This window comes from Ptychodera flava, chromosome 5 (assembly GCF_041260155.1).
Source record: "Ptychodera flava strain L36383 chromosome 5, AS_Pfla_20210202, whole genome shotgun sequence".
Lineage (NCBI taxonomy): Eukaryota > Metazoa > Hemichordata > Enteropneusta > Ptychoderidae > Ptychodera > Ptychodera flava.
The window spans coordinates 8,968,058-8,982,833 of NC_091932.1; the positions used below are offsets into that span (position 1 = coordinate 8,968,058).

Genomic DNA, 14,776 nt, shown 5'->3' on the forward strand with positions numbered 1-14,776 from the left:
AATAAATCCGCAAAATTATTTTACTTGTGAGTTGAACAACATTTCTGCATTTTTATGATATACTGTATCTCAAAATTTAATAAAGAACCATTCTGTTCAATTGAAAAGACCAGCAGGTGTAGATTTTGATTATTTCTTGAGCAAAATGGGGCTGGAGTAGATCACAGGAGTACGCAGGAGTAGTGTACGCAGGGGTATTGTATATGTGAATCCTGAGACGAGCTGGTAACCAATGGAGACGGGTGAGAAATTGTGTTAAAGGTAAAACAATACGCGTACGGAACCGATGAGCACCACTACTGTATTGCGTTCTCGCTACGGATGCAATGTCAATCTCAGTCATCGATTATCGTATCGGATGCGCCACACTACGTGAAAAATTTCACCCAGCGAGGAACGTACCAGTATGTGTTCTCAACTTCAGCTCATTGAGAATTTGTATAGTAGGATATTTACGGCTGGCTAATAAATGGAGAGATCGCCTGAAAAATTGTTTGGTCGATATTTGTGCGATAGGGCTATTAAATATCGAAAGTCAACACGCAATTAATTAGAAAACGCTAGTCATCGTAAATATCCGACATATATTGAACTTCAGCTCAGTTAGAAATTTTATAACGATAATTAGAAAGCGATAATTATCATAGCACGAAATATCGGATATATCTTCGTAGGAAAAATATCACCCGCCGAGGGCCGTTGTAATCTTCATTTCATTTAGAAAGTGTGAAACAATATGTAGCTCAAACAAATTTAGAAATAGAAATTATCTAATTTCAGATTCTAAAATCGTAGAATACAATTCCACACCTTACTGTCGACTCGAACCCCACACCCTGATAACAAAAAATGAGTCCGGTGTCAAATCTATACCGTCAACGCCAAGCAGCGACGGCTCTGCCCCTATCCCGTTTTACATTTGCCTCCATTCGTTGCGAAGTCATGTGATGGTAAATCTGTCTTCAAAATAACAGACCTGTTGAAAAATATGGTAGCTTTATGCCTTCTATATTCAAGATGGAGCTAGCAAGGGAGGGTCTTTAATATAGTCGTTATACTGTATACGGTAATATAGATTTGTCAATGATCTTTGTCAAACGTTTGCAGATGCATGGTGTGCAGTGTTTGTGCGCATGTGCACGACCGGCTTATAAAAACCAAGAAACTTGAAGAATATCTTATTCATGTACTTTCGGCAAAACAAAACGTGATAGCAGGACGTAACTTGTATATAGCACAACCATCGGCCACATGTCAACGATCGAGGCAGGTCATGGTTACCGAGATATACTAATTATAGTAGATTTAGCAAAAAATAGTCAGAGTAATGGTGTACCATAGTGAATAGTGCATGAAGGCGCGACTTTGCACAATTTTTAAATATCGGATATTTACAATCTAGTATCGAAGTTTGACATATCGACGATTTCGGGACTAGTATCGATACCAGACGATACTAGAACGAACTGCAGTTGTCCCATGGGAAGCCGGATCTGTGAAATCTCCTTTATTTACCCGATATTTAACGGCGATTTGGTGACTCTAATATCGATACTAGACGATACTAGAACTACTTGCCTTGTGTCTCAGCACGCCGGATCTGTGAAATCTCCGATATTTACACGATATTTATCGGCGATTTCGGGACTCTCATATCGATACTAGACGATACTAGATTCAGTCAAATCGCAAGTAAATATCCGATATATATCGGAGATTTCACCACCTCAGAGTTCTGGCCAAACCCCACTTCCAAGGACTGACTCTAGCATCGATACTAGACAATACTAGATTCTGTCAAATCGCAAGTAAATATCCGATATATATCGGAGATTTCACCACCTCAGAGTTCTGGCCTAACCCCACTTCCAAGGACTGACTCTAGCATCGATACTAGACGATACTAGATTCTGTCAAATCGCAAGTAAATATCCGATATATATCGGAGATTTCACCTCCTCAGAGTTCTGGCCAAACCCCACTTCCAAGGACTGACTCTAGCATCGATACTATACGATACTAGATTCTGTCAAACCGCAAGTTAATATCCGATATATATCGGAGATTTCACCACCTCACGGTTCTGGCCAAGCCCCACTTCCAAGGACTGACTCTAACATCGATACTAGACGATACTAGATTCTGTCAAATCGCAAGTAAATATCCGATATATATCGGAGATTTCACCACCTAACGGTTCAATCTAAGTTCGATATTGAGTGCAGTAGCCGTAAATATCGGATATCATATAAAAGTTCAACGTCGCGGTGTCCTCGAATAGTGGCTGGCATTACAGGGTTCTAAATTAACTTTTCACTGGTTGTCCACTTGGGCTACCATTTATTAATGTTGGTAGCCCTGTGACAAAGGCTGGTAGCCCATGCATATTTTAATGTAGGGTTATTTTCATGAACAAGAGAAGAACAGCCATTTCCAAGATTCTAACAATGAAGTGAATTTGTTAGTCATTTGATGTGAATACCTGCACATCTTTATTACCCAAAGGAAACTGTTCTAATTGACGACAGTGACACTAAAAAGTTTGGTGACCTATCATTGTATTGACAACCATTTCATTTTCAGAAGTTGCATGCCAATTTTGATAGTCGTCATGGCAATGACCACCACATTCTCAGCAGGGCTAAAACAGATCACGGGCTTTAGGGAGGAGTGTGTGATCGGTGCATTTTGACGTAAATGCAATGAGAATACGTTTTCATTGGCCATAATTTTCTGTGCGTGTCATCCAAGTACATCAATTGAGATATTGCAACTTTGTTGTAAAGTTCCATCGCAGGTTCGTCTTTGTAGTTGACAAAACAAAGTCATAGTCTGGCCTTACTGTGTCCAGCTGGGTTTGACTGCATTTAACTGGTCCAAAAGTGAAAGACCAGACATGGCAAGCCAAGGACTGACTGAATTTCATGTCCCAGGCTTTGGTAGTCCATGGATGTAAAAAATAGATCTATTTTTTACATCCATGGGCAGTCCATGTAGGCTACCATTTCATAAAGTTTAGTAGCTCCAGGGAAAAGTTGGTAGTCTGTGGACGCTGGACTACCGCTAATTTCGAGCCCTGTATTATTAAAAACTGCAAACGATCGAGAAAGTGGTATTGTAATATACAGGCCGCCCTGGCGGCCACCCTTTTTTCACAATTGGTAGCAGAGAAACAAAACATTGCTCCCAGTACTGGCATGATTACTAAGCTTATATGTATGTGCAGTATGTTTTGCCTCCGCTCATGAGCAGACTGTGGGCACACACGCGACCGAATATGCTAATTTTGCAGTTACCAATATGGGAAAAAAGATTTTGAAAATCGTTTTCTAGTACAAATTGCTATTTCCACATGGGAGTATGCATTGGGCCTAGCGGCAATAATTGTAGCCCACTGGCCGTGTGTCGGCTGTTTCTGTCTAGTTGCCTGTTCAGCCGACAAACGCTCGCCAGTGGGCTTGAACTATTGACTCCAGAAGGTGCGAAATTTGTGTGATAAATTGTGTGATGAATTGTGTTTTATCCATCGTTTTCAGAAAGTTGATCTATTTTGGAAAGCTAAAATAGAACTGTCTAAATCTAAACTTAGAAATGTTGGCTTGAAATTTAGAGAGCTGAATGAAAATTTTCACGCCCCATCCCGACCGCTGTACGAAAATCCAATACGCTGCTCGCCAACGTCCAGCGCTGAGCTGCAGCCGACATGTTTACACTCTGAGGTCACGGTTCATCAAGTTCAGTTCGCGCATTGATATTGAATCTTCGTGTTGAAAGAAATTGTACTCTATTTTGAGTCTTTCCATGATGAAAATAACCAGTTTCATTATACTTGTAAATTGGGTGCTCTATCAAGTATAAAACATAACGGATTGGTGAATAATGTAGAGTCAATTCCAACGTTTAAAAACGGGACTACATTATAAATCGCGTAATGATTTATAGATCGCACTTCCGTTAACGTCATGAGGCTTGATCGGCGCGAAGTTAGATTTTGGTACCATCGGCTGTGTACTTGTTGTTAGGGAGTTATCTAGTGGACAATTTCGTGATCTTTCTATGGAATCGCCAGGCAAATGATATCACAGTGTTGGAAAAACGTGTATACAGCACCAGAGATAGACGGGTTTCAAAATTTGTGAACGCGAACAGCAGTAAAAATGCTCACTATGTTTTCTAAGTATGTACACACGGTTCGGAGGGACCTGCAACCGGAACCGGGATCGAATCATCCAGCCTCTCCGAGCAATTCTCAAATGTACCGGTAAGTCAATGTACGTATACCGTCCGTCTGTTCATCGCTATAATGTTCTGTAATCGTTGCATTGCTATGTTTAGCTACAGATAAATTTTCGTTGAGTACTGATTCATACTGAATTCACTTTCGTTTCACAACAGTTACAGTAAGTGCTGAGATTTTTGCAGATTGTCGCCCGTCGCCGCCGTTGGTATGTAAACAACATAGGGCGAGCTGTCCGCTGTTTGACATTTGATCATTATTAATTTAATAATCATAAATGTATATGCATTTTTTTGCTTCAAGTTTTCAACTTTTTTGTCTCTTTTCAAATAATTATTGATGTCTTTCATCAATTGCGATATTTAATGTGTGGTCAAACGGTAAAGACTTATACTCTTCCCTGAACGATTTGTATTTTTCAGAATGCATAGTGAGGAAGGGACAAGAAATTCAGAGAACAGAAAGCCAAATCGCAGTCTATGACAGTAATGTAAATGTTACATGAAACTTCTCGAGTCAAACGAAATTCTCTTGAAGATACTTGTGGCATGAAATGAACATGGCATTTAAAATAAATCGTACCACATTTTGAATTTAATCTTTTTTTCTCTATGTCTTTTTATTTAACAATAACTTTATTTGCGCTGACCATTTTTTCTTGTGAAACTGGTATTTCAGAGCTTAGTTGGATAAAACACATCTTGTGCTTTCCACAGTCTGTCAGGTTTTCAACGGTGTCACCGTCATGGTGTCACTAACATTGGCCATGTTTACACAAGCGATTTTACAACTTCTGTGTACATATCTGAGCTGAACGTATCGTTGGAAAAGATAAAAACGTTGAAACTTATGGTACAATACAAGAAATTTTGCTGTCACTTAATTATGTTGCTTCTTTGGTTTTCAGTATCTAGCTTCTATTTAATAATGTATTTCGTTTTCTTACTGTTGCTGAAATTGATAAAAGTTTATCCCAGAGCTGACTGCTGTGGAATTATGCCAACTTATGAAGGAAATTTTGCGATTTGTAGTTTGCGGCAAATCTGCAGTAACATGCAAAATTATTTGCCGCAAATTTTACCTACTCCTGGTAGCTGTCCTGCAAGATGCCACAATTTTCTGTGAAGTTCCTGCACAGTCTTTCAGGTACTCTGTAGTTCAAAGGGCTATTGTGCAAACACAGGCTTCCACATTTCCAACACAAAGTTACTGCAGTTACTGTTTTCAGCATTTCTTGCATTATATCACAGTCCCTCTATGGATAGAGGGACTGTGATTATATATTTGCTCAGTGCAGCTAATGTGTATAATGCGAAAGAATCACCTTACAGCAAAGCTGCTGCAACTTGTTGTATTGTTGCACAGTTCCTGCACAAAGCTACCGCACAGTTACTGTTTTCATTGCTTTACCTGTGCGGCAGCAACTAATTTGCATGAGAAAATCGCCTTACAGCAGAGCTGCCGCAACCTGCTGTATATTGCTGCACAGTTCCTGCACAAAGCTGCCGCACAGTTACTGTTTTTATCATTTCTTGTGCCTGTGCGGCAGCAGCTAATTTGCATGCGAAAAAGTCGCCTTACAGTTGAGTTACAGTAATTGTCTGTTGCACTAGTGCCGCACCTGTGCAGGAACACTGTGCAGCAGGCTAAAAATTTTCATAAGGGCCATTCATTCTCACCAAGCGAGTTGCGTGAAGAGGAAATGATGTTTAAAGACCTTGGCAATGAATCGAAACAAAAACAGTATATTATTGACACTCTCCGCCAGTTTTCTTCAATAACCTGTTTAAAGAACAGGAGAAAGGTCACCGTTATTGACCTCAGAGTCCTTGGCAAGAAGACATGTGAACAAGCATGGCGTGAAATCTATAACGTTAGTGAAAAAAGATACGAAGATTGCATCAAACTTCTTCGCGATGGTAAAGTGAACGTTGAACATGGAAACGTCCATAAGAAGAGATCATCAGCCAAAGCCGAGAGAGCCCTGTCGTGGATGCGGCTTCTATTCGAGCGAATCGGTGATTGGATGCCTCACAAGACTCAGGTATTTGTTTTAATCGCAAGTTTAGTGTCTGACTGTCGAAAGTGTGTAATGTTTGAAATATTTTGAAAACTTCAATATACGAACACTGTATCAGTCATCTGTCTGCGATTAATAGTCGTAATAATGCTCCTGGTATGTGTCTACTAAGGGGAGAACCATTTGATTTGGGGGGGGGGTATGGAGGAAGTGGGTATGGGAGCAACTTTTTTTTTACTGTCAGTAACACCATTTTTTTTTCTACTGTCAGACCTGCATCAATTTTTTTTTTCCAAATGGAGCAGCAGTGCAATTTTTTTTTTTGGTCATTGTAAGTTTTTAATGCGTTGTATATAAGGGAGCCATCATTATACACGGCCTGAAACTCTGAAATTTTGAGTACCCCCCCCCCTCACCAACCCTGAAGAATTTAAGTAACCTCCCTAACTCTGAAATTTTGACTGACACCCCACCCCCACTTAGAAAGTTAAATACCAATAGATGTAATTGTAAAATGTACAAAATACAGCAACAGTACTGTAAATACCTTTCAAATCCTGATGTACTCAGCTAGACTATCATCAGTTATCTCATGATGGTTCAAAAAGGTGAACCCATCAAAATGAAATTGAAAGTCACAATAAAAGCTCACGCTAAAACCAGTATCTAACCATACATGTATGGTATATTGTTTAATTTGGATGGGGTATTATGACAGGGTTTTCACTAGGATATTTGACCTGGCAGAATTTGAAAGTACAAGGGGAGAACACGCGAGAAGCTTACGGGGAAAGTGTCACAGGGGCTTTTCCCTATCTTGCATGGAAATTTTTAAGATATTCAGGGTTTTACATGACGCGCATTTCTGCGTCCTTTACGCATAAAACGGACGCAGGACCCCTCAAAAACTAAACCACGCGTCCCTTGGGACGCAGCAATATCTGTTGCTGGTGTACACCTTGCGAAGCTGCTGAACACGTAAAACACATCCCAGTAAACCTTAGCGACCCCGTACTTTAACCCTTAAAGTGCCGCGTCGGTTTATAAACCGACATGGCATTCTCGCTCTCAGCGCCACGTCGGTATATAAACCGACAGTGATTGCGTTCTATGCTTATACCTAACTTAGCTATGCATAGCCGAACTCAGCCAGAAGGAGGGTATTTCTGACCCTTTGAACCCAGTTTAGTACCATATAAGGACTAAAATAATGACATCATGCAGCCTAACAATCGAAAATTCCAGTAATTTATGCGAACTTTCTTTAAAAGAGGTCAGCGGTTTTCATGAATATTTAATCAGGTCTGCAGTTTCACCCGTACGCGGATACGGAGACAGTGCATTGAACGAAACACGTACGTACGTTTTGAAAGCTTTACCATGCCGTAGACACGGAAGACAACTATATTATGCCAAACTACTGCCCTCTGGGTGATAGAAATGATAGATTTTACAGTTTTTTTGAGAATATTTTATGGAAAAATGACGCGATTTGGTGACCAAATCGATCGCGATAGTGAACTTCGAACGTATCGGCGGCCAAGATGGCGGCACTGTGTGATGCCTAACTCTCGACATGGAACCCGAGGTTAAGGTTTTCGAAGTCCAAAACATGCAAGATTGAGAAATTTGTAAGGATTCGGTTAAATTGAAGTGTATTTTGTGAATTTTCAAGCGTTTGACTGCCAAAAAGCCCTTTAAACTGTTGATATTTGACCTCCGGCCGTCCTGAAGCGAGACGGCCATAACAGTCGACCCGGTTTGTAAATGAAATGTAGTTGTTCTGAACTGTTGACATTGCGAGACATTTCCTACGTGTTACGCATTTTTTAACTGAAATAAACCGGACATGAAACTTTTTTCTCGATACTTAGTGGTTTCTTTCCATTTTGTGGCGGATTTTGTGGCGTGCTTGTCAAAAAATGTGATCAAACTTGGCGAACGGATTGACTAGTATGTATGGTAGTACGAGTCCGTGACTCGATAAGCCACAGATAGTTACACACGCGTACGTGAATTAAACTAATGTAAGTTGGGTCAAACACCAAAATTAATCGATAAAAGGTTAGTGAAATGTGTTTTTGTCTTCAACTCTTCATTATAGTTATACAGGCGGTTCAAACTATACAGAGTCAGTTGAATATGCCCTATAGTTGTGTGCATGTGTTGCACAATAGTTACCCCTCCATGTACAATATGGAACCTTGTTGTCTCTGTGTATGCAAATTAATACTAATTGAACACAGTGAAGACCATGGCATTGATAACTATAAAACATTTTTGTGAAATAAATTGGGACCCCCATATTTTGATGTAGGACTCCCATTTTCTAACACCAGGAGTCCCAGGGACTCTCAAAAGTTAAAAGTGATGTAAAACCCTGGATATTGATGTGTGCAATGGTGCAGTCTAGGGCAATCTGAGAGGTGTTTTTAATTTTTTAATAAGTGAGACAGAACACCTGAAGGGTAGAGCACAAGAGGGGGTTCCCCCTCTCGAATTTGAAATTTTTAGAAATTGATGTGTTTAATAGTGCAATCTGAGAGGAGTTTTAGTTTATTTTGCACTCAGTAAAACTGTTTGAAAATGACATTGAACACTGATATTTTTTTACTTTTTTTTGCGTGATCAGTGTTTGAGTCATAATATTAAACTTCCAAACAATGACAATGTATTCTTTGAAAAACAGTTCTGTTTGCAAGAGACTGAAGACAAATGAATATATTGAGAGAATAATATATTAGTTTTAACACTGGTTTATTGACTCCTGTCTTGTGTTTTAAATTTTCACAATTTACAGTAGTCAAATTGTCCCCTTTAGATAGTGCCTAAGCCATTGGGATATTGCCACAGAAATCCTGAAATATGATTTTTTGGGGTCAGAAAAGGGAAGGAAGACATTGAGTGCACTGAGGTTTAAAGTAGACCTATGTAGTGCATGCTTATATCATAAGTGCTGGAAAAAACATGACAATTGCTTGTGGGAAAAACATTTTCGCAGCCTATGGCGGCGCGCCGGCAAAGAATACATGGGAATAAGGTTTCCAAATATTGCTCATTTCTGCTGCATTGTGACAATTTTTTTTTTCACTTCTGTGTTTTACGACATTTTTTTTATTTTCAGGCCATGACTGAATCAATTTTGTTTTCTTCTATTGCACCTGGTGACAATTTGTTTTCCTCAAAATCCTCCATTTCCCCCCCCCGAATCAAATGGTTCTCCCCTAATATGTGAGTTAGTCTGTTTTATTAAACTTTTTTCCTGCCAGACAGTATCACTTCCCCATCAGCCAAGTCTGTAAAAAGCAGTATTGAGCCCAAACATGACGTATTTTCACCCACTTGGTTTGGTCTGTTATATCATTTTTAGTCCAAAAAAGTTACGTTTACAGTATGTATGTTTTCAACAGCCTTCAAATGTACAGTATTATGTTAAAATTCACCATATGGAATATGTTGTGTTTCATTAATTTTAACCATCTTGACCTGATTGCGAAATATGGACTTGGTAGGAAAGGGTTAGGCCCATGAGCTGCAACTCGGGGAAATTTGTCAAAATGACGGTACTCCAATTTCCTCATATATTCACTGTAATGTGCACAAACAGTGAATTTTTATCAAGGTAGGGTGAATCCCTTTCCCGTCCTTTCAGTGAGTTATACATACTGTATTTGTAAAGATTCAAATGTGTACATGCACCATTTACTCTGTTTATTGTTTAGACAGACATATTTAGTTGTGGCACCTGTTTATTATTTGTCTTACTGAAACCTCCCTATGCAGTATATGACTCAGTGGATAAATATACTTGAGTAAGAACATGTCTGTGAACTAATTTTAATCTGAATATAAAATCATGAAAATAATGCAAAAGATGCAGCTCATGTGCCTTTAAAGTTACATGTACATGTATGTGTTTGTGTATGTGTGTCTGCCTGTCCATTGCAAAGACTTGAGAACTTCCCATAGCCATCCTTGACAGTTTGAGTTTGTATGCATCTATAGTTTTCAACAAGTTTATTTTTTTAATTGCGTGTTTTTTGAAAGATAGGATGATATTGCCCTTTGCAGAATTTATGAAGCACATTTAGCTGTTTGTGCAGCTGTTAATAAACTACCCCAAAATCTTGGTGTGTTATGATACTGTCCCTCCACCAACCTGTGTGGAGGGACTGTGAGAATCAAAGAAATATCAAAACTGAAGACATGCTATAAGATGTGCCATACTTTTCATCTTTGGTTTTTAATGAAAGTCATGTTGCACTTTTTATATCATCTTTGATCCAGGTACATTTACCAACATCCTCTTCGAAGAAGCTGTTCTATATCAGAATGTTGAAAGAGCTTGAAGACGACTTGGGTATCAAAAAGGAGGACAACATATCATACGAGTATTTCACTGAAATATGGCGTCAACATCTGCCCGAATTTGTAATTCCAAAGGTTAGTAGGAAACATTTTAGGGAACTTTGACATCAATTGCATATTAGTGGCAATTTAGTCATTTACAACAGTCATAATATGGTAGTTTTAAATGTCTATTGTCAAAAATCAGTGTTCTGTTTTGATCATTCATACATTCATTCATTGAGAGGATTCTGATTTTACAACAGAGTAAATTACATATCACTCTTTCTCATACTAGTGCAAACAAAATGTGAACACTGTGTAATCACTTGTGCTCTATATTCATATTATACAGAAGCAAGAGTTTGTAAAATGTAATATATGTGTTCAGCTACGGGAGGACCTTGCTAGGGCAAAAACAGCAATGGAAAGAGGGAAAATTAAGGATTTGATTGACAAACATGTGCAGCAGGTTGAGTAAGTATACTACAGTTGTGTCAAAATTCTGGCCGCAATTAGTAAATTGTGTGCTTTTGTGTCCCTGCCTGCATGCATTTTTAGATTTACATGAAAAACACTCGAATGAAATACAGTGTAGTCATGTGTATACACTCAAATGTGTTCTGTATGGAGTGTCTGTGCGCAACTCAATCTTTCAGTCCAGAAAAACACACACAGTACATGTGAATAGGAAATTACCGAAAATTAATGCTTATACCTTTTTTGAACTCAAATCCTTGCTATATGCTCAACACAAAATTACATTTATTGTGTGTGGGCCCTGGTTTTTAACTGCTAGTGCTAGGCAGTACCTTACTAAACTGTGAGTGGACACAAACAACTGATCTAGCCTAATTTGACAATAATTGTGTTAATGTGTTAAGTGAAATTAATGTCACAAATTACGTACATGTATGTTGATATGTTGATTACTAACTTTAAAACCATACTAAAGCTACTACCTGTCCTGTTTGAGGAAAAATCGCTTTCAAAATAAAGGGAATGGTCCTTAGGAGAGAGTAGTTCCTCACTCAAAAGATTGTCAATCATTCAGTAATGCGCAGAGGTGAAAACTGGTCAAACATTTGCTGTACGTACTAGAACAATTTCAAGAAGAGTATTTGGTGTACAGAATTACTCTTCTCTTAATTGTTCTTGTATGTACAGCAGTTTGAACTGATATTCATGTGTTGTGTCTATGGCTACTTGAAAGGTTGACCACATATGAGACTCCATTGTGGCTTAAAATTGAAGTCTCTTTCATAGTTTCCTATTCCTGATTGGTTTGATGTCAGTTTAGATGTAAATGACCATCGGATGGTGTTTTTGTCTATTTGATAGGCTGGCCTGTAAATATAAAATTTGATAATTTCTTTTCAGAATTGAGAGACGGGTTTACCATAATACACGGGAACAAGCTAGGACGGAGTCTGACGAAGTGATGTGTGTGATCCAAGACGGCATGGACCAAGCAAAAACAGTATTCCTCATCTTGTTGAGCCTGATAAACTGACTGCTTTACTTGCTCGTATAAGGCTTCATCTAACTGGTAAGGGTTTTGAAATATTTTTTACCTGCCACTTGCTACATGTGTACTGTCATCAGTGTTTTATGTTGGCTGCTGGGATTGTAGAATTTCTGATGAGGGTGTCATGACCTTTCTGTAAATGTGCAACAGACGTGTACTAAAGTGGCATAATGAGATGGCAACGTTATTTTAAAGCCCAAGTAGCTACAAAGTTTATGAATTATTTTCATGGCTTTATTTTCAAACCAAAGTTGGTACATTTAAATCTGCTAACTGAAGGACATGTATTGAAGGATCACTGCTTGCTGATTGAGACCATGCCTGCATGACTTAACAGGTGAAGTGATAAACTGATGCTGTACTCATAAGAAACGGCGTCCCCTTGGTAAAGAACAAAAAATGCACTATTTCCTGCACAGACACATTGTGATCATAAAATAAACAAGCATGATGCCAATTACTAATATACTAATTGCAACAAACAATGGCCAACATTTTGTTGTTGTAATATTTATTATCCTCTGTCATGATTTGATTTTGAAAATGGTGGAAAATCTAAAATGATGTTAAAATGTATGAATTCTCATGCACTTTGACACTTATGAGAGTGTTATGCACTTTTTAGTCTATAATGGCAAAGAAAACTTGGAAAAGTGAGGATTACACCTCGCAGCTATTGGTGCTTTAATATAAGGAAAAGATCAATCTCCTCTTTTGCACAATCACAGATGAAACTCAGTAGAAATAGTTTTATCAGTTCATAGAGTCTTACAGTTGATAATTTTGTACTAATTCTTGGGTATCTTGAAATTCACTGGTCTTTTCCCATGTGAATTGAGAATTTCAGAAAATAGTCAAGGCTAATTAAACTTACATCAACTTACTTTCAATGGTTGCTCTATGGCAGCAGCAGTTTGTTATTCAGTGCATCAAGCCAGAATGAAATCCCATAACATTACATGTATTTACAGATATAAATTTATTTGGCAACAATAATATGCAGGCTGTTTTTCTAGCACACAGTGAAACCTGTCCTTGTGGACACCTCTCTAATCAGGACACCTCTTTACTAAAACTTACACTTCGATTAGAATTTCACATGTCTATTAACCCTTTCACCACCATGGTTCCACCCAAACCCATTGTTATCAATGGTGATCTTGGACCTGTATACAGGGAACTAAGGGTGAAAGGGTTAAGGACACCTCTATGTTAAGGACACTTTTTCCGCTCCTGAGAGTGACCCTAATTGACAGGTTTTTCTGTGTATTAATTACATGATAGGATATGAACAAATGCAGTTGTCTATTCAACAATATCATGAATTAGAAGGTCAGAAATCACAAAGGTAATCTGGTTTTGCTCTAAGTGCAATGTTACCTACAACATAAAGTTTCACAATGTTAGGGAAATTCCTTGTCCTAATCAGCTTTGAGTTTGTATTCCATAACAACCACCCATTTGACTCAGGTTAATGTATAAAAATGCCCAAAACATACACAGGCAGTCCTGTGCCATGTAACAGTATTGTATGTAATAAATATTGTCTTCATTCAATTTATTTTGATGTGTGGTTTTCAATACCATAGTAATGATTTTTTGCTATTTTTTCATGATAAACTGACTATTTTTCATTTTGACATCCATCATTGTGTCTGTTCTATTCTGTGAAACATCATGAAATCCTGCGCCTTTGGTCTATCAACACTTCCCTTTTTGTAGTAATCAGCATCTTTATTGTTGAGAATTTAATTCAAGTGCAGACTTGCATTCACTTGTCAACTTTAACAATGGTCATTACTCCAATGCACATTTTGTTGAGAAGCTGTAAGACTTGCCAAAGAATTAGCAAAATAACTAGAGTTAATATTTAAACGAAAGTATAGAGAAAGTAGCAAAAAATGGCAGTACAGGCGTTTAAATGAACACTATTGTATATGCTGCACTTATGTTTCAGGAAATATCATACACACCAATGTGCCAGGGGGCAAGATAGTACCCGCATACTTGGATGTCTTGAATTTTCCTCATGACAGCAATCTGTCCATGAACCTCCTCCTGCAGTCCTTGGTGGACAATAAAGTGAGGCTTTCACGAAGATTGTTTGCCCAGATGGACAATTGTTACAGGGAGAACAAAAATCGATACATGCTGTCTCTGGGCCATCTTCTTGTTGAGCTGAACATATTTGATCAGGTGAATATGTACACTGTTGCTCCCATTTTGTTAATGAACAATTGCATAGACAGGCTGTTGCTATCGGCCATATGAAACTTAATGTGAGCTGAAGTCAAGGATCTTTCTAAATGGTCAATCCCTGTCTATTTATGGCTTGATAGAATAATATAACATGTATATTCAAAGTGTGTAGCTTACATGAGATACAATGCCACTGATATGAATTGAAAAATAAATTTATACTGATAAATCAAGAAGCCACATTGCATAATAGAGAGAGGGCCAGGACATTTTTCTGTCACTGTCAAACGATTTTGTTTTATGTTCTACTCCCTACGTTCAATCATATTTCTTTTAGTGTACTTCCCTGTGGTAGTATCTTTAGTGTCAAATACTGTCATTTTATTATTTTGTTCTCAGCATTGTATTATTATAACTGAATGTGGAGAAAACTCTGACAAGTGTC

The 14,776-nt window shown here is 38.2% G+C and overlaps 1 protein-coding gene and 2 long non-coding RNA genes across 3 annotated transcripts in view; 2 read left to right on the forward strand and 1 right to left on the reverse strand.

Moving 5' to 3' along the window:
• The window catches only part of LOC139132468 (uncharacterized), a 179,499-nt gene that overhangs the window by 77,030 nt on the left and 87,693 nt on the right, over positions 1–14,776 (reverse strand). The gene's annotated exons all lie outside the window — the stretch shown is intronic.
• LOC139132938 (uncharacterized) lies at positions 3,681–4,835 on the forward strand. Its single transcript, XR_011552494.1, has 2 exons — positions 3,681–4,261; positions 4,660–4,835. It is a non-coding gene; the product is annotated as an uncharacterized lncRNA (long non-coding RNA).
• LOC139132937 (uncharacterized) lies at positions 5,909–14,455 on the forward strand. The gene is made up of 5 exons (XM_070699285.1): positions 5,909–6,281; positions 10,545–10,700; positions 10,960–11,081; positions 11,985–12,153; positions 14,090–14,455. The coding sequence occupies exons 1-4, from the start codon at positions 5,940–5,942 to the stop codon at positions 12,115–12,117; spliced, it is 753 nt and encodes a 250-aa protein (XP_070555386.1). The 5' UTR covers positions 5,909–5,939; the 3' UTR covers positions 12,118–12,153; positions 14,090–14,455.

Bases quoted from the DNA above. Each gene is read 5' to 3' on its own strand.
- LOC139132937 (XM_070699285.1), top strand. From the start codon at position 5,940: ATGATGTTTAAAGACCTTGGCAATGAATCGAAACAAAAACAGTATATT. The intron at 6,282-10,544 runs GTATTTGTTTTA...TCTTTGATCCAG, and splicing joins GGATGCCTCACAAGACTCAG to GTACATTTACCAACATCCTC. The intron at 11,082-11,984 runs GTAAGTATACTA...ATTTCTTTTCAG, and splicing joins AAACATGTGCAGCAGGTTGA to AATTGAGAGACGGGTTTACC.